Here is a 23,495-nt window from a genome sequence, read left to right as displayed (position 1 = left end):
TATAGGAATATGTCAAAGTTTTCTAAGCTCTTGAACTTTTACACATTAGCCACTTAGTTTTTTTTTAGCCTGTGACCTCATATAATTACTTAGCCCCTCATTCTTAGCTCTGCTCTAAATGATATGTCAAAATCAGTAAAACAGGACAGGATTTCTTCCTAAATTCCATTTATAGGCTGTAGAAAGAACTGCACAGACCTTTAGGTAAAGAGAAAAGGACAGCGCCTGTGGACATTTCATTTTGACAGCCTTGTTGGACGACTGCAGGCACCTACTGTGATCTATGGGAGACCTAAGGCTACCAGTCAGTTTTACTTAAACATTTCCAATTAGACTCTGGCGGATTGGAGTCTGGAAAAGCCTGGAATTTGATTTCAGAATTTCCTTGGTTAAGTTTTTGGTTTGAAGCATGGATATAAAAATATTCCCGGGTTGTAATTCTTTCTCCTAGTCTTCCTTTATTTATTTCCTGATGTCCTTCCTTACTTCCATGTCTTTCTTCTAACAAAACGCTAAACTTAAAGGCAACTGAACTGTAGCTTTTTTTTCTAAACATGCAATAACGCTGATCAGCCGGTTTCAGTAGAGAATCGCAGTGAAACAAAGCAGAGTTTAGTGGTTGCTGTTTTGAAGCACCCCTCTTCCTAGACGTTTTCCAGATTAGATGCAAACAAGCAACCTGCCCATCCCTCCTGTGGGTCATTAGTCTGTTGAGTAGTGTGAGCTCCACTTGGTCACCTGCATCCTTATGAGAATGATGATGTCATCTTTTTACTCAGGGTTGTATATTATTGCAAACATTGGTTTCTTTATGTCTTATTTCAAATGATGTTTGTCTGGATTTAAAGGTTCTCCTTTGCTCTTGAGGTTTCAGTGCCTGCTGAATCTTGCCCAGAGCTTCTAGCTCTAATGTGCTGTGCCGTGCGTTTTTCCAGTTCTTAGTTGTTTTGCCCTTATTTCTGACAGACTTATCCCCTCTCTTCCTTATTCCCTTCCCTCCTTCTGTTATCTATCCTTTCTTCCTTCTATCCTTTATTCCTTGCATTTTTCACACCTCGCTTCCTTCCATTCTATGGAAGGAAGTGATAGTGGTTGATGGTTAGGTCTAGTATATTGCAGACTAAAAAACATAACTAGAAAACTGAATCTGGAAAGTTCATGTGGAAATGTGTAGGAACACTGGTGCATTTTTCCTTTATTTTAATTTGGCAGGCCGGGTATTACCTTTGAATTTAAAAACCAATGTCCTGAAGTGCACAAGCAACTCAACTTGAAACGTGGCTGCTCTACTTTGGTGTGAATGATTGTCTAAAGGTGTGAGGAAGGCAGGAAGCTTTCACAGATAAAGCTGTGCAGGAGCGGATTATAGACAAGGCTGCAGCGGGCAGCAGCCAGCTGCAAGAATTACTCCCAGCCCCTGTCAATGTGGCTTTTCGTCCGCTGAGCCACGGCCACCGTTACACCGAGGCAGTTGCATGTCCCTGTGTGCTCCATGAGTCCAAATTGCTTCCTAGAGGGAAGAAGATGAAAAGGCAGCACTCTGTTTTATATCTCTATAAGTGCGGGGAGTGACAGACAGAGCTGGCTCTTCTGTGGTTTAAGTGAAGGGATGGATTTAGTGAGCGTGAAATGCCATTTAATCCATATGGGCTTCTGCTTCGTATTGGGCCATGACAGAGATGACACCTCCGCTCCCCACCTCCCAACTCCCCTTCTTCTTTCTGCAGCGCTGTTGTTAATAAGAAGGTGCTCCACAGAGGCCCACCCCCCTTTGTTGCTGTGTAAATAGCATAATTGAAGCAGGAGGGTTGTAATGAAGTGTGTTTTCTTCCCTTCTCCTTCTTTTTTCACACGTATTCACTTTCTCTCCTTTCCCTTTGCATTTCTTCCTCATTTTCTCTCTGTCTCCTTTGCACTCTTCTCCTCCTCCTACTCTCCCATCCCAATTTTCCTTTCTGAACATCATGGCAGAGACAGACATCCGGGCGGGGACCTGTTGTGTGCACCAGTAGCACTGTGTAATTAAGCTGCTTTTAAAATGCAGGCATAAATAAAAACTAAACGGAGGCCTCCAGTGCCCTTCACCCCAGCGCCTTCAAGAAAAGCCAATAATATACTAAGCTAATGAGAGGCAAAGCATCGATTCGAGCTCTGCTACAGAGGGCGCTAGCCCCGGTTATGCTCCGATGCAGGCTGGAGTTTTAGCATTGTAATGAGGTTGAAATGAAACAGCATGTCCTGAAGCTCTGCAGTCATATGGGATGAGGCAGAGAGAGCTTTTGTGCCGTTTGGCAGCTGGCTCATCGGGACGCTGCGTGTTAAGAAGTCAGTGTTGTACGTTATAGCTGAAATTGTTTACACTTGGGCAGGGGGATATTTTATGAGGACGGAAAAGGAGTCCACAGTATCAGTAAGAAATTTGGCTCACACGCTACTGATTGCTTCACTGGCCATCCGCCTTATCCCTTCGTTCTGACAGCTTCCTCCATTCTGTGTTTTTAATAGATCCAAGTCTGCAGATGCAAGGATTACCTTCATCCGTTTTATTTGTCGTGTTTGTTTCTTTTATTTTTTGTTTTTGTGATGAAACTAATTCTGCAAACTTATCCAGACTTCCTCAAGAAATCAAGTGCATATGGTTTAATAATGGTGGATATATTGTATATAAGCTTTTACCTCAAGGGCAAAGGAAAATAAGTGAATTTAAAGAACCACCAGTGAGGGCTGCCACACGATTGTGAACCAAGCATGCACCACTGCTGTGAAAATCAAGCACCTATGACGTAAATACGCAGCACTTACCTGGGCCACTTGGGGGCGCTAACAGAGGATAGAAATGTTATTCTCTGATGGTCAGTTTGTGTTTGAATATAAAGAGAAAAACAAGATGGTAGTTTTACGCCAACCGTAATGCAACCCATTAAAATCCACTATTATGATCATTTAACACTGGCTTTTTTAGATAATTTGAAAATATAATCTCAACTTAATCAAATAGAAAAGCGCATCATATTTAGATAACTTGTCTTGGAATTGGACAGTTATTCGAAAGATGACAAAACATTTACAAATGTTTATGTTAAAAATGTTTGCAATAAAGTCAGCAATAAATGAAGTTGCACATGTTTCATTTATAGTAAATAAATGACCATTAATAATAATAATAGGGACGGTTAGAAGAAAAAGAAAAGTACTGTGGGTGAGATGTGGGTAGGATTGGACCCCTTTTATAATGTGATCTGTTTTTGTACAACAGAAATATTCCGTTTACCAAATATGAAATATCTGAATATTTTGCCTTTTTAAATCAATGAGTTTTAGATTTGAGGCACAAGAACACAAGGTCTGCAAGCAACAAAGTGGACAGTTTGTGACGTTTAGGACGATTTCTCCTTCATCCTTTTCTTCTCCTTCCTCTCCTCCCATCTTCAGCTCAGAGACCTACATTGCACTGTGATGGCCAGCTAGAAAGAGCCACGGCTCTCTCTTTTACCGCTCCCTCCACCTCCTCTCTGTGCTTTGTAGATCTCTTTTTTCCCCTCCTAATTTTAATTTGACTCTGTCTCTTCCTGTATCCTCTCTTCTCTGTATTTGTAGCAGCGAGGCCCTGAGCATATTCTAATCTCTCGGTTCCATATTAGTGCTTCGCCTGCAGCACCTTCATTAGTTGTTCAGCCACGGCTCTGGGTATGTGCTTGCTTCAGCAGCAGCACATCTGAATATACATGCAGAGCTGCTGCTTGGATAAATACCTACACCTGGATGCAGGTTTACATGTGCTGCAAACATGTGAGTCTGTGTGCAATTATGCATGCACTTGTGCATTGGTTTCCTCTGATTCCCCTCGCTGGTGATAGGAGCACTGCTGCCACCTGCTGGTTATTAGCAGAACTGCTTTGCTGGACCAAAGTCACGTAGGACAGCAGCACTGCTATAGTATCTAAGAGGATGAGCTCATCTCCAGTTTGGTGAGCAGATCAAGTACCCTCCCTCCCTAATGCAGGATTGGGTTACAAAGAGGGAATGACAGAGAGAGGGGATGGATCTATACAAGCTTTGAATTGCTCAAAGAGGAGGACAGTTACCATAAATTATTTACCATGTATATGATGTACAAGAGCTACAGTATCTTTTGCTCACTCTCACTACTGCTTCTCCACAAACCTTTAGAGTTTAAGAACAAATAAAACAGGTCTGCTCAGCCCCCATTTTCAGGATTCTTCTAATTCTTTGTATATTTATCACTCTGCTATTCTCTTTCAGCTGTAGTTCTTTCATATTTAAACATAATGGGGAGTATAAGTCCATCCAAGTGTGCAGATACATTTATCTGCTTATAAGGTGTTCATGCATGACAGGCAACAAATCTACAGACTAATAAATCCTCTGTAATTAGGCAGACTTTGATATTTCCATTTATGTATTCTGCAGCTCTGCTAAAAGTATATGACTAATTCACTTCATAAAATAGTAAGTCAGTGGGCAGGGTTAAGGTTGCTCTACAATCAGAATGATTGTAGGCTTTGACCTGATTGTGATGGCTCTATGCCATCAAGCATTTCCTTGATATCCTAATGAGCTTAGGGAATTTATCATAGACTTAGCGAGAATATAAAAGCAGCACTTAATTTTTAGATAGTTACTTCACAACTGAACACGCATATTGATAAATATTAATGTCTTGATTAACTCTAGACCATACATTTTTTTTCTGGGACGGATGAGTCTTCACACATGAGATCTCACTGTTTAAAAAGGCTACAATGATTCATTTCCTTTTAGATTCTTTGCAGTAAATAGTCACATCTGTAACAGTACTGGGAAATAATCATGCATTGTTGGAATAAGACCATATCAATTTGTAATGCTTTTATGAAATAATAGTGATTTTATTCTATTTAATTTTTTTACATAAGTTATTTAAGATATAACTATGAAGAAACAAAAGGGGAAAAAAGATGACACTGGAAAAAAAAGGTGTTTGTTCAAAGGGAGTGGGAAGACATTGCTTAGTGATGCTGAAGTTGCTGTGTGAGCTACTTCTTAACAGGTTAAAGGACTATTATTTGGTTAGAAATGGAATATAAGGATTTATTATTGTTGGGTCAAAATTAAAGAGATTTGGACTGATTGGATTAGTTATATATCTATATTCCCTTTGGTTTTCCTATTAGGTGACCCAAATGTGGCAGACTGGAGTATAGTTCAGGGCATTTAGTAACTTTTCTAGAGCAGGATGCCTGATATTCTTCCTGTAGTTAAAGCTTTTTAATATGTGTTATAATATCTGTTGTAGAAGTGCCATAAAGCTTAGATTGATTTCCCAAAATGCTCACTCTCTCCTCCCTTCTGTGTTTGGACTTTCAGACAGCAGAAAGCCTACATTGCCACGCAGGGCCCACTGGCTGAGACCACTGAGGATTTCTGGAGGATGCTGTGGGAGCACAACTCCACCATCGTGGTCATGCTCACCAAGCTACGAGAGATGGGCCGGGTAATGCAAAAACCTCCCACCCTAAACCCCACAGATACGCCACCTGTAAGGCCAGGGAACCCTTTCAAGCGGGCGATAGCCATCTTTAATGCGTCTGCTCTCCTCTGCTAAGCTGCTTCGCTGCGCTGCTCAAATATTAATTCATTCCAGACCTGAACAATAACTGCGGCTCAAAGTTTACCTCCTTATCAGCGTAGCTCGAAACGCGTCTGGGTTCAAACCGGGCCGCTCCGGTGTCAGATTTGTCAATATCTGGGTGCATTCCAAGCATGCTGATAACTCCCATACACTGACCCTTATAATGAGGCTGGTTAAGTCAGGGTTTATTCTGCTTTGGCTTTTTGTGTTTGCATACCCACCATGTCTGCTGGAAGTGTTTGAGCATCGTTAGGATGGAAATACTTTCTGGTTTTAGGGTTATTCCCAGTCCTGCTGAGGGACATAAATAAGAGTAGATTGTTTCATCTTTGGAGGTCTTCGGTACCATGCTAGAATGTTTTTCACATTTTATTTTTGGTTTAAAACCATCAATTTCAGTTTTATTAGAACCTTATGTGTTAGAACAAAGCAAAGTGCCGCATGATTAGGGTGTGGGAGGAAAATGATGAAAGGGTTTTAAAATGCTTACATCTGAACTGCAAAAACAGCCCCTGAAACCTTTTTTTCTTGAATTACGAAGGTAAGTGAGACATTTTGCCATTGGAATAAGATTATTTTACTTTTAAAACGTAAAAAAACAATTTCAGTCACTTATTTTCAGTGCATAATATCCAGTTATCTGATTGTAAGGCATTCCATTGGTAGACCATATCATTTACCTGCTCATATTAAGGCTAAATAGAATTTAAGTGTGTCGAAAGAACCTTCGACTCTTTACTTTTGCTTGGCCATTGTGACATGAATATGCTTTATCAAACCATTATCCTATTGGATGCTGAATGTGAGCCCTACCATAGGTTTTAGAGGACTACTTTGTGTCTATGCAGAACATGCAGCCTCATATTGGGAGATAATTTATTCATTGTTGGTTTTTATTTTGTTTTTGTTCTTTTTTTTTCAGGAGTGCCCATATTTAGGTTTTTCTCTATCTCGCTATTAAAGTTGACCAGTTTTTGCTATAGAAACATGTTCCCACAGAATAAGTCTTCCAGGGATGGCTGTTAATTCATGGATCTTTTCCTACCAGCTTCCCTTTCTTACCACAGCACCATCCTACCACCGCCTTGTTTCACAGTGTGAAGTTTCTGGAGTTTTTTTGTCTAGAATTGTCCCATATTTAGCTCATTTCTTCTTCTCGTCAGCTTGATCAGCTTCCCCATCCCTTCTGTAAGAAAGCATCCCGAAATCTTCATGCAAATCCACCACCTAGTGATTCTTTGTGTATTCCAGCATATATCTGTAGTGCAAAGACTCAGGGTGCACCTCTGTGAGTTATACTGTCTAAGGACTGGGGTGAACACTTTTGCAAGGTGCTGTTTTTAGGTCCATAATTGTTTTCAGCCTGCATACATCATGAGAAAAGTAAGACATTTACCAAAACCTCAAACCACTCCTAAAGAGAACATCTGCAGAACCATTTTGTTCCCCCATCGAACAAATTTAGCTGTCTCTGCTGATGTGATTCTAACATTACTCAGCTGTAATTTGGAGCTGTTATCACCCTCTTAACTATGAGCACAGCTGATAGAAATAAAATCCCCCATGATTGGAGTTAAGAACACTAAAGCATTATATAAATATCATGTCACTGAAGATAAATCTGAAAATGATTCATAATTTCTTGTAACCCACACTTGCCTACCAGGCAGTCATTAAGTAGAATTTTTAAAAAAGTCTTCTTTTTTTTAACCCTAAAGTTTTTTTCTTTTTTTGCTTGCAGGAGAAGTGCCATCAGTACTGGCCAGCAGAGCGATCCGCCAGGTACCAGTACTTTGTGGTGGATCCGATGGCCGAGTACAACATGCCTCAGTACATCCTCAGAGAGTTCAAAGTCACAGATGCCAGGGTATGTTTCCCTCAGAGAGAGAGAAAAAATACAATATCTGTTGGCTCCCTTTAAAATACATATAGTTTTTTTCTGAGAAATCCAAGCATCCAACCAGAATCTATCTTCATTTTAGGTCCAAAACACCAGCAGAGGTGCTAAATGTTAGGAAATATACAAAGGTGATCAGAACATGGCCCGTGTTATTCCCCCTGACAGAATGACACCCAATGAATGTGTCGCGTTCACCCAGATTTAGAAACAGGCCTGCTCTGTAGATTGTCTGTGGGTGTGTGTGTGGATGTGTGTGATTGCTGTGAAAATACATGAAAAGCACAGCCTTCGGTCCCTGAGGGGGCCAGCACTGGAACTCCCTGTGATGCAGTAGTTTCAATGTGCTATAAATACACTTCAGTGTCATCTGAAGGCTCCCACGGCTGCAACACTCCAGTCCTACATCCACTTCTTCTTTTATATACATATAGGTTCTTTTTTCCCCATGCTTTCACAGCCCTCTGCAAACATATAGGCAGCTTCATTTAAATATATATTAAACAATCCACTGATTTAGGTTGCCTGCTTTATTTAAATCACATTTAAAAAATCTTAATTTTGAAGATTAGATGTTTCTGTTAGATTCAAAAACCAAAACAGGTTGTTTTGAGGGAGGTTTCTGAAAATTAGAGCCAGAGACCAGAGATGTTTAGGGCGTACTGATAATCCATATATGTGCCCCTCAGGATGGACAATCCAGAACAATCCGCCAATTCCAGTTCACTGACTGGCCCGAACAGGGAGTGCCAAAAACTGGAGAGGGCTTCATCGATTTCATTGGACAAGTGCACAAAACTAAGGAGCAGTTTGGACAGGACGGACCAATCACTGTACACTGCAGGTAAGAAAGACGCCTAACTCCAGTTTTTAATTGGATACTAACATTTAGAGGTCTGCCATTTTCTGGATAATTCAATCTGAAGTAGGGCTGGAACTAACAATTATTTTTGCAAATTGATTAATCTGACGATTATATTTTTCAATTAATGACTAATAATCAGATAGTAAAAGATTCCTAAAAGAAGATTTTTTTATGAAATGAAACCAGGGGAAACTAAAACTTTTCCACTTCATATTAGTTTTATCTTAAATGCGAAATGTTTATGTATTCTTTTATAATCTTGGTATAATTACTGCTGAAAGTTGGTCGCTCTATCAGCTAATGGCATGTTTAAGAGTCTCTATACTCCAGTTAACCATGAATCATTTACTAAATTAGTTGAGGATTATTTCAATAATCGATTAATTACGATTAATCCGATGAATCAGATTAATTGTTTCAGCTCTAATCTGAAGATTAATTTCCATTGATTTCAATGAGATATAAACAGAAAATAGCTTCAGGTTTAGAAACAGGTTTTTATACATGCAGACTTTATACACTTTGGACTCTATTCGATCCATCCTTACCTCAAAGGAAATAATTTCACTAAAACAGAAACGTGGTGGAATTCGGGATACCATTATGGATACCGGCTCATAAAAGTACATACAGTACACCCTCCTTTCTAGGTAGTTTAACAGCCTGTCACAGGTTTTACCTTTGCTGTGTGCATTTCTGTTACCTTCACCACATTTCATCTAAAGGTCATTTGAAATGGTTATGTTGCTTTATTAAACTCTCCCTTTAACAAAGTTTTCAAACTTTCAGCAGGACTGAATTCAGGCTATTCCAGGAGCTAAATGTTACACCATGTCTTGTATTGCCTGAGATTGTTCAGCTAGAAATAATCTTTAAGTGTCAGCAATCAAGCTCAGTCCCATTCTCTGTTATCCCTCCTACTTGGGTCATAAAACAAACCCACAGCAGTTAGCTTGGCCTTAAAACACTCACCTGCACTCGTCTTGAGTGAAACTTGCTGTCCTGTGGACGCTGCCGCTGGTGGTCATGGAGTTTCTGATTCTTAACAGAATGGAGCCTCACTGCTTCCAGAAAAAGGTTTTCTTTTCTCCAACCGGGTGACAGTTTGGGGTTTAGCTGGGGAAAAGTTTAAATTGGCTGTTTCAACAGAATAAAATGTTATTTACGTTTGGTAACATGTCATTAAAAGTGGGGAGCAGAATGAAAGAATGGCTCAAACTGTGAGGATTAAAATGAAGTTTATAGATAGCAAGCAGTGAGATTATCAGACGAGGATTAGAAAAGGAGCAGACCGACAGGAGAAGCTCTGCTTCACCTTTTAAATACAGTCGGCTCTTATGATCTCAGCTGCTGATTCGGGCTTTAATCTTTTAAAATCTCCCAAACTCATCATCTCTGACTAAGGCTGCTCAATATTCATCATTCAAACTCAACTCGCTAATTATGCTAAACTTTATGTGTTGTATTGTGAGCTGCAGTGTCTCCTCCTCCATATTTCACTAAATAAACAGTAATAACATTCAAATAAAAGGTTACTTTTAAGTAGTTGTTATTTTAAAACTCAGGGAAACTTTCAGCATCAATCATTTGGGATTTAATTTCATGCTAAAAGCAGTAATGAATGTCTGTGTGTGTTTTCACAGTGCCGGGGTAGGCAGGACCGGAGTCTTCATCACCCTCAGCATCGTCCTGGAGCGGATGAGGTACGAGGGCGTGGTGGACCTCTTCCAGACGGTGAAGACGCTCCGCACCCAGCGGCCTGCCATGGTGCAGACTGAGGTCAGGACAACATGCTGACGCTCAGACTTTAATGCTCACTCAGACAGGATGCTGTTTGAAAGTTAATGTCGTAGGCTGCAGGTTTGAGATTTAACACGGATACTGTCCGATATCTCCTCCTTTAGAGGATGGGCTGCACAAAAACAAAGACTTAGTGACAAATCCCACTTTAATAGAGGATTTAGTGTTGCATCAGAAATCCCACAACAAACTCATAAGGTATTATGGGAGCTTTTCAGATTCACCATGTAGCAGAGAAAGGTTATTAAAAGAAACAGTCTTACTGTGAATTTGATTTACAGACGCTTTCCTATCAGGACTATTACATCTTAAAATTACAAAATTTATTGTATTTTACTGGGATCTATTTGATAGATTAACACAAAATTGTTAAATGGAAGAGAAGAACACTTTTTTCTAAGTTAGGGTACTTCTCTACTGAATATGGAAACATGTGCTCATTCTTACCCCAGGCTCAAATAAACTGTGTGAGGAACTGGAACTTTATGTCTTGCCACAAATTCTTTACATTTAAGAATATTTAGATATAGGTCTTTCAAATCAAATCAGTTCCTTAATAAAGCACCAGTTCACAACATGTCATCTAAAACTTTTAGCTTAAATCCATCTTATTCTCCTTGAGCAGCTTTCTTTAAGGACTGCATTGTATTCCCATGGCATGATGCTGCCACTACCTTATTACACAGTGAAGTTTGTGTTTTTAGGAAATTTTACACGTGTTTTTTGGTCTCTATGTTTGTTCCCTAATGTTCTCGAATAATAAGCAAATAGACCTTTATAAATAAGTGGCTAATACTGTATTGTTTAGATGTATCTGAGATAAAAGGGTGCTGAATTATTATGCTCTACTTTGTGTTGGTTTTTCACATTAAATGTCAATAATGATGAAAAATTATAATAATTTCTCACTGCCTCCTTCTGTTTCCCTTTAGGACCAGTACCAGCTGTGCTACAGGGCCGCACTGGAGTACCTGGGAAGCTTTGACCACTATGCAACGTAACCACTCCCACCGAGGCAGCATTCCCCGGACAGACCTCTCAGGAGTGTGCCAAGTGTCCCATTTCAGCCACCATCCAACCGATCACTTGACCCCCACCCCGACTCTCGAGCCCTGGCTCCCGTATCACAGCTACCAGAGAGCTGGAGAAAGGGACGAACTTGCCTTCATCCGTTGAGCGTTTTTTTCAGCCACTTATAGAGAAATGCGTCAATCCGGCCAATACTTTTGCCAGAAACATCCCAACTCTTGTACAGACAGAGCAGACTCCTATGGAAGCCGAACCTCCCTGATTGTCAAAGGCTACTGGTAGCACAAAGAGGCGTCCTCTCTGTTTTCATCCTCAGTTTGTTCATTTTGTCAATATGATTAATTATCACCAGTTATTGTTTAGTATACTTTTTTATGTTTTTATTAATCATTTTAACACCTGACATTTCTCTTTGTGTCTGAAACTGCTCTTATGTTCATAATCGATTTTAGGCTACTTTAGCACACAGGAACGTGTTTTTTAACATGTTCCTCCAAACTAACGAGGACCACCGTTTTCTAAGCTGCCGTCAGGTTTCTTTTATCACATGATGTTTGTTTGTTTTATGTTCTAAAGGTTGCTTTTGGTCGCTTACAGTTCAAATACTCGAATTGCCTTTTCACTTGCCGTTACGAAAATCACATTTGTGGCGATTTGATTGGAGAACACAGACTCGCTGTAGTCGTCCCTCTTATCCCAGCAGATCAACACAAGTCCCAAGATGTGCACAGAAACGAGAAGCACATTTCTGTTTTATAATAATTTTTTTGTTTTGTTTTTAAGTTTGTTTTTCATCAGAAGCCTATGGCATTGAGGCCTTCATGCTCCACAGCGGAGAACACAGCAGACTTTTGTACCCAAAGGGAAAGGAGAGGGGAAAATACAAACTCCTGATCTCTGGATCAAGTCAAGATGCTCTTCAAATCACTCCCCATCACCTCGCTTGCTGCCAAGCTTAGTCAGATTTGAGGAGTTGGTGCGACGTGGAGCAGAAGTGGTTGCTTATGGGTTGGGGAGCAGAGCCATCAGCATCGGTACTTGTACAGAATCAACCATTCCTACAGAGGGACAGAAACTCAGCTCTTTGGACTGAAACCTGATATTATTTTATACGGAAATAGAACTATAAATATATATATATATATATGCATATATATAATTATGACTGATTATATATGTACGATTACACATAGATATATACACAGCTTCAAAAATATATTGTTAAAAAGGAATAATTCTGCTGATCTACCTAGAGACACTGCAGAGCCTGCTGTCCTAGAGTGTGTATTAATGGAGACACCATTGTATCTACTGTACTACCATTGTAACTTCAGCAGCTGGTTGTCCATATGAGGAAACAGCACAACCCCGACCCCCCCACAACCATCATCAGACGCAACAACTCTTCACTGGGAAAGCACACACCCTCTACAACATGAGCTGCGGGAACTGGAGCTTCAGATCCGATTGGATCGAGCGGGGGAGGGGGGGGACTTAAAAAAACGCTGGTAAAAATAAAAAAAAATGTTCATTTCTACCTTGTGAATGCTTAGTGCTGTAGGGGTTCAATCTGTTGTACACACAGTCTGTTTTCTATTTGTTAATAAAGAACTGGAACTAAAGAATCACATGTTGATGAAAAAGAAAAACCTTGATGTTAATAAAGTTAAATAATTGGGTTTTTGTAAAAAGAGCGGCTTTGGATGCCTTGATTCTTGATTTAGAAGTGCTATAAAAACGAGCACGGTCAAATTTTCCCTCAGAAGATCATCACCTCATAATGGTTTCCTATTTTGCTTCTGCACAAAACAACCGCAGGAGCGTTTTATCTCATTCATCTGTTGATCATTTCCAAAAAGAATGCTTCTATTGGGTTTTTAATGAGCTTGTTTTCTTTGTGTAGAAAGTTTGAAATGTAGTTAATCTTTTATTGCATTGAGATTATCTCAGTCTGAAAACTCTGAGTTCATTTATTCAGTTGGAAAAACAGTCACACTTTAAGATACAATTGTTAAAGAAAAAGGCATTGTATATTTACGTAAAAAAAGGAAAATTAGATTTTTGCCAGAGAACTATTTAGATTAATTTCACATATTCTGAAATGTCTGATGTTGAAAAGTTGTAAATTTGCATTTTTCTGAAAAAATCCTTTAATTAGTGACATTTCTGTTGTTTTTTTTTCCTCCACAAATTTGCTATTTTTCAACATAAGACAACTTTCTGTTTTTTTTTCTCTGGAAAATGTGTGAATTTAAAAAGGCATTTATAAGAGATTTACTCTTTTCTTTTATCTAAAATGGCCGTAATACTTCGCCCCATAATTTGGTCGCATTTAAGTTATTGTTTTTTTTTTGTTTGTTGAAAGTTTTTGTTTTGCAAAATGACTTCTTGTTCCAGATTTTATGATTATTTTTTTGTTAACAAGAAAAGCTTAACCTTAAAATGCACATATAACAAAAATAAGTAGGGACCTGTCAGTTAACCATCCTTCAAAAAGGGAATCGAGAACATGGCGTTCTAGTGAGGTAAGCAAACAATTTAATTCCTTCTACATTCAAAGCAAAGTATGAAACAAAGTTGGCAGAAGATCCTAATTAATCCCACCAATATGAACTGCACCAAAATAGGCATGTATTTCCTATGCTATTGTTAAATATTATGATAAATCACCAATCATCAGCTGCTAAATATATATTCATATAGGGGCAGGTAGCTCAATCAAATGCTATTCAACCAGCTATTAATTCTGACTTTATATTGAAATATTAACAAAATGCAAAAAAGGGGTTCTTGTCATTAACAGACAACATGTATTCTTCATTGTTATGGCCACTTTATAGCAATGACAAAAATAGTTTAACATATGTGGTGGATATAAAAAGCACTGAAACCTCTCATAGGCAATAAAAACTAACAACACACAGCTGACTAAATGAATGTGAATAAAGAAGAACTGATACAAACAGTAGAATTAAGAGTTTTACTTATGGTCATGTTGGCCCAACTGTTCTACTTGTAATTAAGCAATCCTTTGTAATTGGGATATTGCGTGCAATGATTGGATTTAGTTTTGAAGCTCTAAAAAGATGCATGGGGAGGTAAAAAAAAAAATAAGAACGTCCAAACCTCACCGTTAAACTGTGGTAAACCTTTACTTCTATTACAACTGCAATAAAAAGGAAAGTTATTTTAAGGATTTTTTGCCCTAGCTTTAAAAGCTGAGCCAGTGTGTATGGAGGGCTCAGTTGACAGTTTCTAAGAGAAAAATTGTTTGATTTGCCAAATGGACACAATTACCTCAACCTCCCAAAAGCAACTTTTTTCAGAGCTTTCAGACACATCTATCAGTCTGCCTCAACAGAGCACAGTTTGCTCAGTTTTCATAAAGATGGTTTTAGTCATTTCCTAAAGAGCGTCTCTGGTGATTTCCCATCACAGAGACGGCATCATTTGTGTTTTTGTCTTTGCTCACGTCACATGTCTGATGTGGCTGAGCTGTCCTTTCGGAAAAAAAGATGTTATTTGTTTCCGTGCACCACTAAGAAGTGGGCAAAATCTTAATCTGATGACAAAGTATGAAATGTTTCCTGCTGTTACCAGAGAAACTTTAAAACACACACATAGGAGTTAGTTCTGTTCAAAATGACCTGAGTCCTGGATAACTCATAGAGAAAAAAATACAATATTAAATCCACCCGCTACTAGTTTTAAAAGGACTGAAATTACGCAGGAACAGAAAAAATGCAGTGCTGAGATTTGTGCAGTAAAATTGTTCTTATTTCCACAAACCAATTAGGTTGAAGCTGTTTAGGAACCAAGGCTCCAGACCAGGGGTCTGCAACCTGCGGCTCCAGAGCTGCATGTGGCTGTTTGGACCCTCTACAATGGCTCCGAGAGGTGGCTAAAAATGATATAAAGAACTAAATAATGTACTGTAAAAACAAATACCAGTCTTAGATGCTTTTCTGTTTTTTAGAAAAAAAATTGACTATTTGGAGCTACTTTTCCTTTAATTAGATTGGAAACTATTTGCTTTATTGTTATTATTTTTATTTATATCAAATAATACCCTTAAAAAATCCATGCTTCAACTGTATGAATCATTTTATTATTTTCCTTATTTAAGAAAGCAAACAATACTAATAAAGTAAACTCCTTTTTCTTTAAAATGGCAACACATTTCTTATGGCAGATATTTAACAAAAATAAAATGTTGTGTTTTATTTAAAAAATAATGTAACATTTTCCAGAACTAAACAAGTTTTACTTAGCTGGACTCAGGCCAAAATGGATATCAAAGTTTGCAGACCCCTTCTCTAGACAATAGATGTCCAAACTATGATAAAAACACTGCTTATGGTACTGAAGCTGCCTTCGAAGAGACTGAGTGGAATATTGAAGAAACTACTAATAAAAGAAGCAGGAAGAGGAAACCTTCAGATCTGCCCTCACAAACTATGTGGGCATCAGTAAAACAGAGACACACGGAGGCAGCTTGTTAGGCTGGTTTGTTACATCTACAACTATAACTGATGCTGCAGATTGATGGTTTAATTAGCTATTAATCTGAATAAATGTCTATATTAACCACATTTAGCATAAAAAAACTAGTCATGTTTATTTGAATTTTATATTTTTGAAACACCCAACTTATCCAGTATGCTCCCTTTTCAAATATCCCTAATATGCTAAGCTAGAGGCTATGTAAGCATTTTCTACTCAGAAATCTTACAATATGTTAACTGAAGGATGATTCACAGGTAAATAAAACAAAAAAAGAAATCTGCAATATTTAATATAAAAAAAATAAATAATATAATAATAATAATATAAAAAATAACTTAAATATTTGTATAGTTGACAGCATTACTGGATACAATTCTGTACTTCTCCGTTGCCGTCCCCTTTCAGGCAGATGCTTCACCTGCATTACCCACTTCAGTTGTTTAGAGGGCAGGATGATGCCGCCTGAGTACGCCAGCCTGGCTTATGTCAGTGTTCCCATAGGCAGCTGTAGGTTTAATGAAGACCACCACCATCATCACAACATAATTTAAAGCTCTTTGGAGAACCTTAGTTAAAAATGAACTCTATGAGCACTCACTATTTATATTGCAAATTAATATAAAAATGCTTTACATTTTATTTTTTATGAGTATGGCTTACTGAAAAGGATTAGAAAACTGTGAAAGTGTTAAGTATTAGAATTGATATCACACCTTAACCAATTAATTCATTAAAAACCAATGATAGGTTTCCAGAGCCTCTCATCTTTCACTCTGGATCATTGGGTCACAAAATCATTTGGAAAATAGTCGAATAGACAATCATTGACAAAACGAGGATAAGACAAATGGTCATTGGTGTAGGTGGATGCTCACACATGCAGAGTGCGAGTCCTGAACCAGAGGCAACTTCAGAAGCATGTAACTCCAGAGGGAGGAGAAAATGGAGATGATGCTTCCTCGTTGGTCCAAATTCCTCTTTTCAAAAAAAAAAATAAAGTTTACATTTTAAATCGGGATCTTACCTTTGGAAGCATGAGCAGGGAGGCAATACATGATAGTTGAGGGTCTGAAGTCCACAGTTAACAGTCATCTACCGGGACATTTTAGAGCCCTACATGCCTCATCTGACAAGCCACATTAACAGAGAGGCTAGTTATTGCATTTTCACCTTCAAACAGTGTGCGTTTATGTTCCTATAAGGGGTTAAAGCTAGTACAGTTCATAAAAATATTAAAAGAGATAAAAGTCCTGAAAATGATTAAGGGTTTTTTATTCCATCCAAGACAACTGTCCCTGCCCCAAATATTTCCTTTTCTTACAAAGAGATAACAAGATAACAGAACCTGACCAAATTTTATTGTCCTAAATCTAAAAAGTCTTTTCTTTGCTAATTGTTAAAAATCTTTGAAAGCTATTCAGCTCTGTGTGCCTTTCCCATCGTCTTCCTTCTGAAGCTGTTCTCCCAGCAGAGCATTAGGGTTTGATTTGTGCTAAATGTGCCACCTTCTGCAAACGATCTGGAATGAAAAACATTTAGGAGACAATGACAAACAATGTGGATTCAGTCCGCTGCTCGCCTTAGGAGGGATCTTAAGGAATGAGTCACTGAAATGTCTGATAATATTTTCAAGCAGTTCTGGTATTTTACCATGGAAACGCCAAGGCCATTTAAACACGATAAAAAAATACTGTCTTTATTTCTCAGCGTTAAAAAAAGATTAAAAACCACTGGAGTAAAATACATATTTAACATATTTGCGTTTGGTACTCCATTTATTGTCTTAATCTCTTCAGCAAATGGACTGTTGTCCTTATCTGTGTCATACATGTCTCATATAAATAAACAAGGACTTTATTTATAGCAGATGAATGTAAATTATAGCTTTTTTGCTCTAAGCATGCAGTAGCAGGGCCTGCCCACTGGGATATAACGCTTCTCAGGACACAAGAACACAAACAAAACGTAAAGCTAGATTTAACTAATATGCTTTCCAAAATGTTTATGCTTCTATAGACTGCACAGCATTGTGTACATAGGAATTAAGTGGAATCATATTTCTGACTCAATTGTGCACTTAGCTTCGGAGCTGCACTCCAGACATTCACACCTCTAATGGTGTTGCTGCTCTTTTGTTTCGGTGCACCGCTGTTATCTCCGCTGTGCAGAGCAGAGCTTAGTTTTAGCCCTAATAATATTCAGTTCATGACAGCTAATAGCGTGCCCACATGAAGCTCATTTACAGCAGTAAATTGTTTTGACTGCAGGTTGTCTGTTTGTGGGGCTGCATTGTGTAGGTTAGAATTCTGGCTGCAGCATTTTACAAAATGTTGTTTTGGATACCACGCACCTGGCAACACTCTGGTTGGATAAACAAACTTTATGCACATTGTTTTGAAACACTGCAGTAGTTTAAAATCCTTTACTTTCTGAATATCTGGATTTAGGTTGGAAAAAGACAGAAACGGCATCCTAAGGAGGTGTTATGATTCACCTAAATGGGTAAGGAAATCTAAAACCAAACATCTGTCTGCTCTATGCTGCTTGTTTTTACAGTAGGCTATATTGAATCACATGTTGGGAAATGTGTCACAGAACTTGGGCCCAATCTAACCAAGATGAGGACCACAGATCTGAGTTACTCTGTCTGAAGATTAAAGACAAGTTGGAGGAGATGTTCTCTGACTGTCACCTGGCTGAGGACGGTTTCCTGCTCAAACACATTCAGAGGAACAAGCAGGGTTTCGTCAGTTTAAAGCTTCTCACTTGTCTGAAAAAGGTAAATGTCTCTTAGTAGTTTTATGTGCTGAAGCAGTTTGAATGGAAAAATCCAGTAAAAAAAATGCAAACAAAGCTAAAATGTTAAATATTTGCCACAGATAAGATTGCTGACCACTAACTGGTACATGACTCTGGCTGCCGTGGAGTACTCAGACATTCTGGAGTTAAACGACGACTGTACCAAAGTCCGACGCAAAGAGCCTCTTCCTCAGTGGCTGATGTGCTCCCCCACCAGCCGGTTCGTTCTCGTCCGGGACACCACCAGGGAGCAGGACAGGGTAGAGGCTGCAAACTCAGAGCAGCCTTCACTCTTAATGAGCATCCTCCAGAGGTTTGATGCTATACGTGACCTTGCTTCAGTCTGGATCCTGAATCCTGGAGAGGAGCTTCCCAAAGAGCTGCAATGCTACGCCAAACATCACAAAGAGCTTGGACAGCTTCTGTGTGCAGTGATAAAGTTTAATAGTTTGGGGTCTGTTCGTAGGGCCTTCAGCTCTCTCAGAGAGGAGAAGAAGATCGACAAGAGGGGCTTGTTTGTTGTGTCTTTAGGATGGCAGTCAATGCAGAGCATCGGCAAGTTTAAACCATGGGAGAAAAACAAAGGTGAAGGCGCATATTTTGTGGGAGATGCTCTGGAAGTCTGCCAGGTTTTAGCCCAGAAGCCTCCTCCTTCACCGCTCAAGTTTTCTGAAGAAAATCCAGAAGCTAATCTTCCTCAAGCATGCCAGGATAACTCCAGCTGCAGTGGGAAGTCATTGCATGGATTTACTAAAAGGTACAGCTGGACAAACGGCTGCTCCGGAGACCGTAATACACAGATTTCTCTGTGCCCCTGGGTACTGAAGCGCAAAGCTGCAGTAAAGCCAGAGACATCTGAGCACCTGAAGCCAACTGCCTTAAAACTAATAGTCCTACGTCAGCCCTTTGGCCCCGATGGTACCAAGGGCTTCCAAGCCAGAAGGCAACAATACGACTTGCTTGGAGAGAAGAGCTTCAGTGAAGACCTGAAGCAAGACTAAGCAAAGGGAAAATAGCCTGAAGCTGTGACAAGAAGACAAAAAAAAAGGTTTACATTAAAAAATTAAGTTCTGATGATGAATGTTTAGTCTTTTCTGGATGTAGTTAGGAACCACTGACAGATGAGGGCAGCATATACTTGTGCTCAATAGATTATTTCCTGACACTTTGTTCAGTTTATCATGCTTTTAAACAGTTGAGATTGGTTGTAGTTAAATAGAGTGGAAAACATGCAATAAGGTGGGGGGGAAAGGGCTAAAGCAAAATAATCCAAATTAAAAGGTTTCCAAAAGCCATGAAGAGGTTCTTTGGAAAGATTAGAGGGATCTTCACCCATCGGCCTGAGCTCTTCTGGTCACGCAGCAAATTGCCCGGTACGGTTGTTCCTCAGCCAGCAGCCATTTACCTTACCAACTTTCTCAGACAAAATGAGGTTGTCTTTCCTCAGACAAAGCCCTCATTATCCCTCTGCATCTTTTGCAGAGAGGTCTGTTTAGACTCGAGGTCTTTGGAAAGTAGCTTTCCACTCGTTGAGATGACAGTTTGGCAGGAGGGCAACTTGTCCAATCTTCAAACCACACATTGTGCAAGCAGAGCTTAGCAGCAATGGTTTTTGCCTGATTTCCAGTTGTTTTAATGACACCTCCACTGGAATGGTTTGTTTATAGTGTTACTGATTGAGGGCTTCCTTAAAATCTTGCCCGAACCTAAACAGAATGTGTTTCTTCACTTGTCCACGCCCAGTGGAAAAGGTTCAATCTGCTGCATTTGGATCCCAATCATATAAGGATTGAAAGCATTCTTTGTTTGTTTTTTTCTTCATTCTTGTGTATTCAAATGCCAATGTCTTTGTGACTAATGTAATCTCAACTGTTGAGAGAGACTTTTCAGTATATACAGACCCGGTGTTTGACTTGCGCTGTCTCTGACTTGATTTTGCAATTAACAGCTGTTGCATTTTAAAAAAACTGCAAAAAAAATAAAAACTGCCAAGGCCGGGCTACGAACACATACACATCTGTGAACAATATGTATAGAGGAGAAATGTTCCTGCTTGATGTCAGGAAATGTTTCTGTGCGGATGGATCCCTTTCAAGGCTACAAAAGCATGACCTCCCCTGCTAAGTGGAAGTCATGTGTTTACATGCTCTATTCTGGCCCCAAACCGATTTTCATGTCCAAGTTAGTACGAACAATCTTGTTTGCTTTGTGTTTTAATTGTGGGATTGAGGCGATTTGCACCTGCTGATTTGCAACCTTGTGAAAAATATCAAGTTCCTAATTCCCTCGCACACAGCTAGTTTCTGCTGTACTTTAAACAAAATAGATTGGTGGAAGCATTTTTTATTGCAGGAATTTCATCCTTAAATGACAACATTTCCAGGACCCACCGGAATGATACACATTTTTACTACACACATACAACCGGTTTACGTTTACAGTACAGTAAGCAAAATGTTCAAGTTAATGTTTGAAAGCTTTTGTTTTTTTCCCCAACATCATACTCAAAATCGACATTTTTTGTTGTTTGTTAAAACAAAATAATAGCAACTTTGATAAACTATATATTTGTCAGCATAAAAATACTAGAAGTAACTACAGAACAATTGGCATATTCAATTGGCATCCACACAGAGAAAAAAAATATCTTTTTAAAATAGAATTTGTAAAAAATGTGCAATCCCTAGAGCGCTGTAGAATGTTTCCCAACCCTTTTTAATAAGTTGTCTGTGTATAAATTTATTTAAAAAGGATGCCACATATGGTTTTCTACACTGGTGGCACTGTGACAGGAACACATCAAACCATTCAATACAAATGCAGAGAGGTGGAGCTAGAACGTTATCTTTTAAGAAAGCATCTGGCTTTAAAATCTTTCTACTCTTAGACCTAATTCCAAAAATCATTGTTTCTGCTTCCTCAAAACCCTAGATTTCTGTCATCATCACACCTTAATAGCAAAGTGCATTTTGCTTTTAGTTTACACCTAAGCAAGGTTTCCTTATTGTCCCTTAAAAAAAAGAAATGTCCCATTATCAGAAAAAATATTTGGTGTCTAATTTAATTCAGCTTTGATATAAATGTTTGCTAAATCAGTCCACAAACACAATAAAAGGCAAAAATGAATTCATGTTGGTAGGGTGGAAGATAATACCTGGCCAAGAAATGTCCTTTATTTAATTTTCACAGAGTTGGTAATCCTAATCTAAACTCATCTCTGTGCGGACAGCGCCTCAATCAACTTAGATTTGATTCAATTTCAATCCATATTCCCACTTAATGCAGCAGTTCAAGTATATTGAATTCAAAAGTTCTGTATTAATCCCAAAGGTAAATCAAATCTTTTTTTAAAGCTCATATCACAGACTTTTTCAAAGAGCTGCTTAGATGCTGTTAGCTGCATGTAGGAATGATGCGCTGCAGCAATCTGTCTTGCAGCAGATCTGCAGAAGCCTTGGGGTTTAGAATCATCAGCTTCAGTTTATATTGAAAATAACCTAATAGTCTACTTTAATTTGTTAATAGGCATAACTTACAAAGTATTTTCCAATTACAATCAAGCTTCCCTTTTTTTTTTATCAACCCTGAGGTCTCATACAAGGGCACACATCGAAAAATCACAAGAAAGCCTGGGGATTAGGTGCCGTAGTACCTTTTCATAAAAGGTTTAATTAATATCAATTAAAATGCATGCTTGGTTCAAGGATTGTACAATTCAGCTTTACAAAGTTAACATTTTCATAGTGGGAGGATATAAACAGAAGTCCCCTGAAGTCTGAATTACATGAAATAAAAATCAGAGATTTCCCAACAACTTCAACCTCAACTCCTAATATTCCCCTGCTGGTTAACAGCAAATGGACAGCAGCAGTTATAAACTGGGGAGTTACAATTGTGAACAAAGTGTTTGCCACATTCCAGTTTTCCTGTTTATATCTGAAATACGCTTTAATTCGGATTGGTGTAATTCCTGACCTCCTTCTAGCTGTCTTTCTTTCTTTTTTTTTTTTTTTTAGTTTTATGTGGAGTTCTTTAAATATTACCCACTACGCTCTGAGGCAGTTTCCCCCCCAATTAATCTATATTATCATTTTGTTCACTTATAATCCCTGCTACAGTGTATAATTTCACCTATAGTCCTAGTATAATGTCCGGTCATAAACAGTATAATATCATGCTCAAGAATTATTAAGGAAAAGAGCCAAAATCCTCTCCTCGACATTATTTTCCTCAGGAGTTTTCGAAATAAAGATTTATGTGTTTGAACTTGTAGAAAGAGAGCCTCATCTCGTTGGCTGATAATTACCTTTGAAAGTTTGAAATTATTTTTTCTGTCACTACAGGCAACGAAAGCACCACCAGTTTTTAAGTCCCTCGTTTCAGTTAATTCAAACTTAAAAGCCGACAGGAAATTCCTCTGGTATTTCCATTTTGATCCCACTCAGTTCTAAAGCATCTATGACTCTTAGAAAGTAAACACTGAGCCACAGTTTTGCCTGTAATCCGTGATTTGTGTTCAGTTGGGATGAGTGTGTCCATATGACTCATGTTGTTAGAATAAGACAATTGTTAACAAATAATGTATTTCCTGTTGTGTTGCTGGCTAATACTTTAATTTAACCATCTCTGGCTCCAAATGTGGTTCTTGTGCAGATTTAAGTGAAAAGGTTTACGCTGCCCAAAAGCATCACCTGTGAAGTTTTTATTTGGCAACCTCTCAGATCTTGTGTATCAGTTATCTCATCTCTAAACAGGTTGGACTCTGTTTATACATTACCGACCCTGCGCACCTGACACATTTCCTCTGGGAACAGGGTATTTATTTAGATTGCAGTCTGGACGGCCTGATACCTTCCAAAAGCACGACCATCTGCTCCTCGTTTGCTCCTCCAGGGCTCACGGGCTGAAACACGGGTCTGGATTGGAGGGAAATGTGAGATCCTCAACAACATCAACCTTGGTTCTAT

At 38.8% G+C, this 23,495-nt stretch overlaps 2 protein-coding genes across 26 annotated transcripts in view; both read left to right on the top strand.

The window, feature by feature from the left end:
• Positions 1-12,916, top strand: part of LOC119785202 (receptor-type tyrosine-protein phosphatase F-like) — a 271,065-nt gene extending 258,149 nt beyond the window's left edge. For all 25 annotated transcript variants that reach the window (XM_038287677.1, XM_038287674.1, XM_038287678.1 and 22 more), the window contains 5 exons: positions 5,368-5,494; positions 7,374-7,499; positions 8,219-8,373; positions 10,038-10,173; positions 11,127-12,916. In XM_038287677.1, coding sequence (XP_038143605.1) covers positions 5,368-5,494; positions 7,374-7,499; positions 8,219-8,373; positions 10,038-10,173; positions 11,127-11,195 — 613 coding nt within the window. In that variant the 3' untranslated portion in view covers positions 11,196-12,916. The remainder of the gene's footprint in view (positions 1-5,367; positions 5,495-7,373; positions 7,500-8,218; positions 8,374-10,037; positions 10,174-11,126) is intronic.
• A 5,245-nt stretch (positions 12,917-18,161) lies between these two features.
• On the top strand, positions 18,162-19,568 carry LOC119785201 (la-related protein 6-like). The gene is made up of 3 exons (XM_038287672.1): positions 18,162-18,231; positions 18,325-18,508; positions 18,609-19,568. Exons 1-3 carry the CDS (start codon positions 18,215-18,217, stop codon positions 19,527-19,529), a joined length of 1,122 nt encoding a protein of 373 aa, XP_038143600.1. The 5' UTR covers positions 18,162-18,214; the 3' UTR covers positions 19,530-19,568.
• Positions 19,569-23,495: the final 3,927 nt, after the last annotated feature.

This window comes from Cyprinodon tularosa, unplaced genomic scaffold, assembly GCF_016077235.1.
Source record: "Cyprinodon tularosa strain WSP-4 unplaced genomic scaffold, ASM1607723v1 ctg243, whole genome shotgun sequence".
Classification (NCBI taxonomy): domain Eukaryota; kingdom Metazoa; phylum Chordata; class Actinopteri; order Cyprinodontiformes; family Cyprinodontidae; genus Cyprinodon; species Cyprinodon tularosa.
Note: the sequence above shows the minus strand (reverse complement) of the source record. Positions and strands in the feature narration are given on the sequence as shown.

What these genes read in the sequence shown, in the direction of transcription:
- LOC119785201 (XM_038287672.1), top strand. An exon ending in TTCTCACTTGTCTGAAAAAG is followed by an intron (nt 18,509 to 18,608) that starts GTAAATGTCTCT and finishes TATTTGCCACAG; the next exon opens with ATAAGATTGCTGACCACTAA.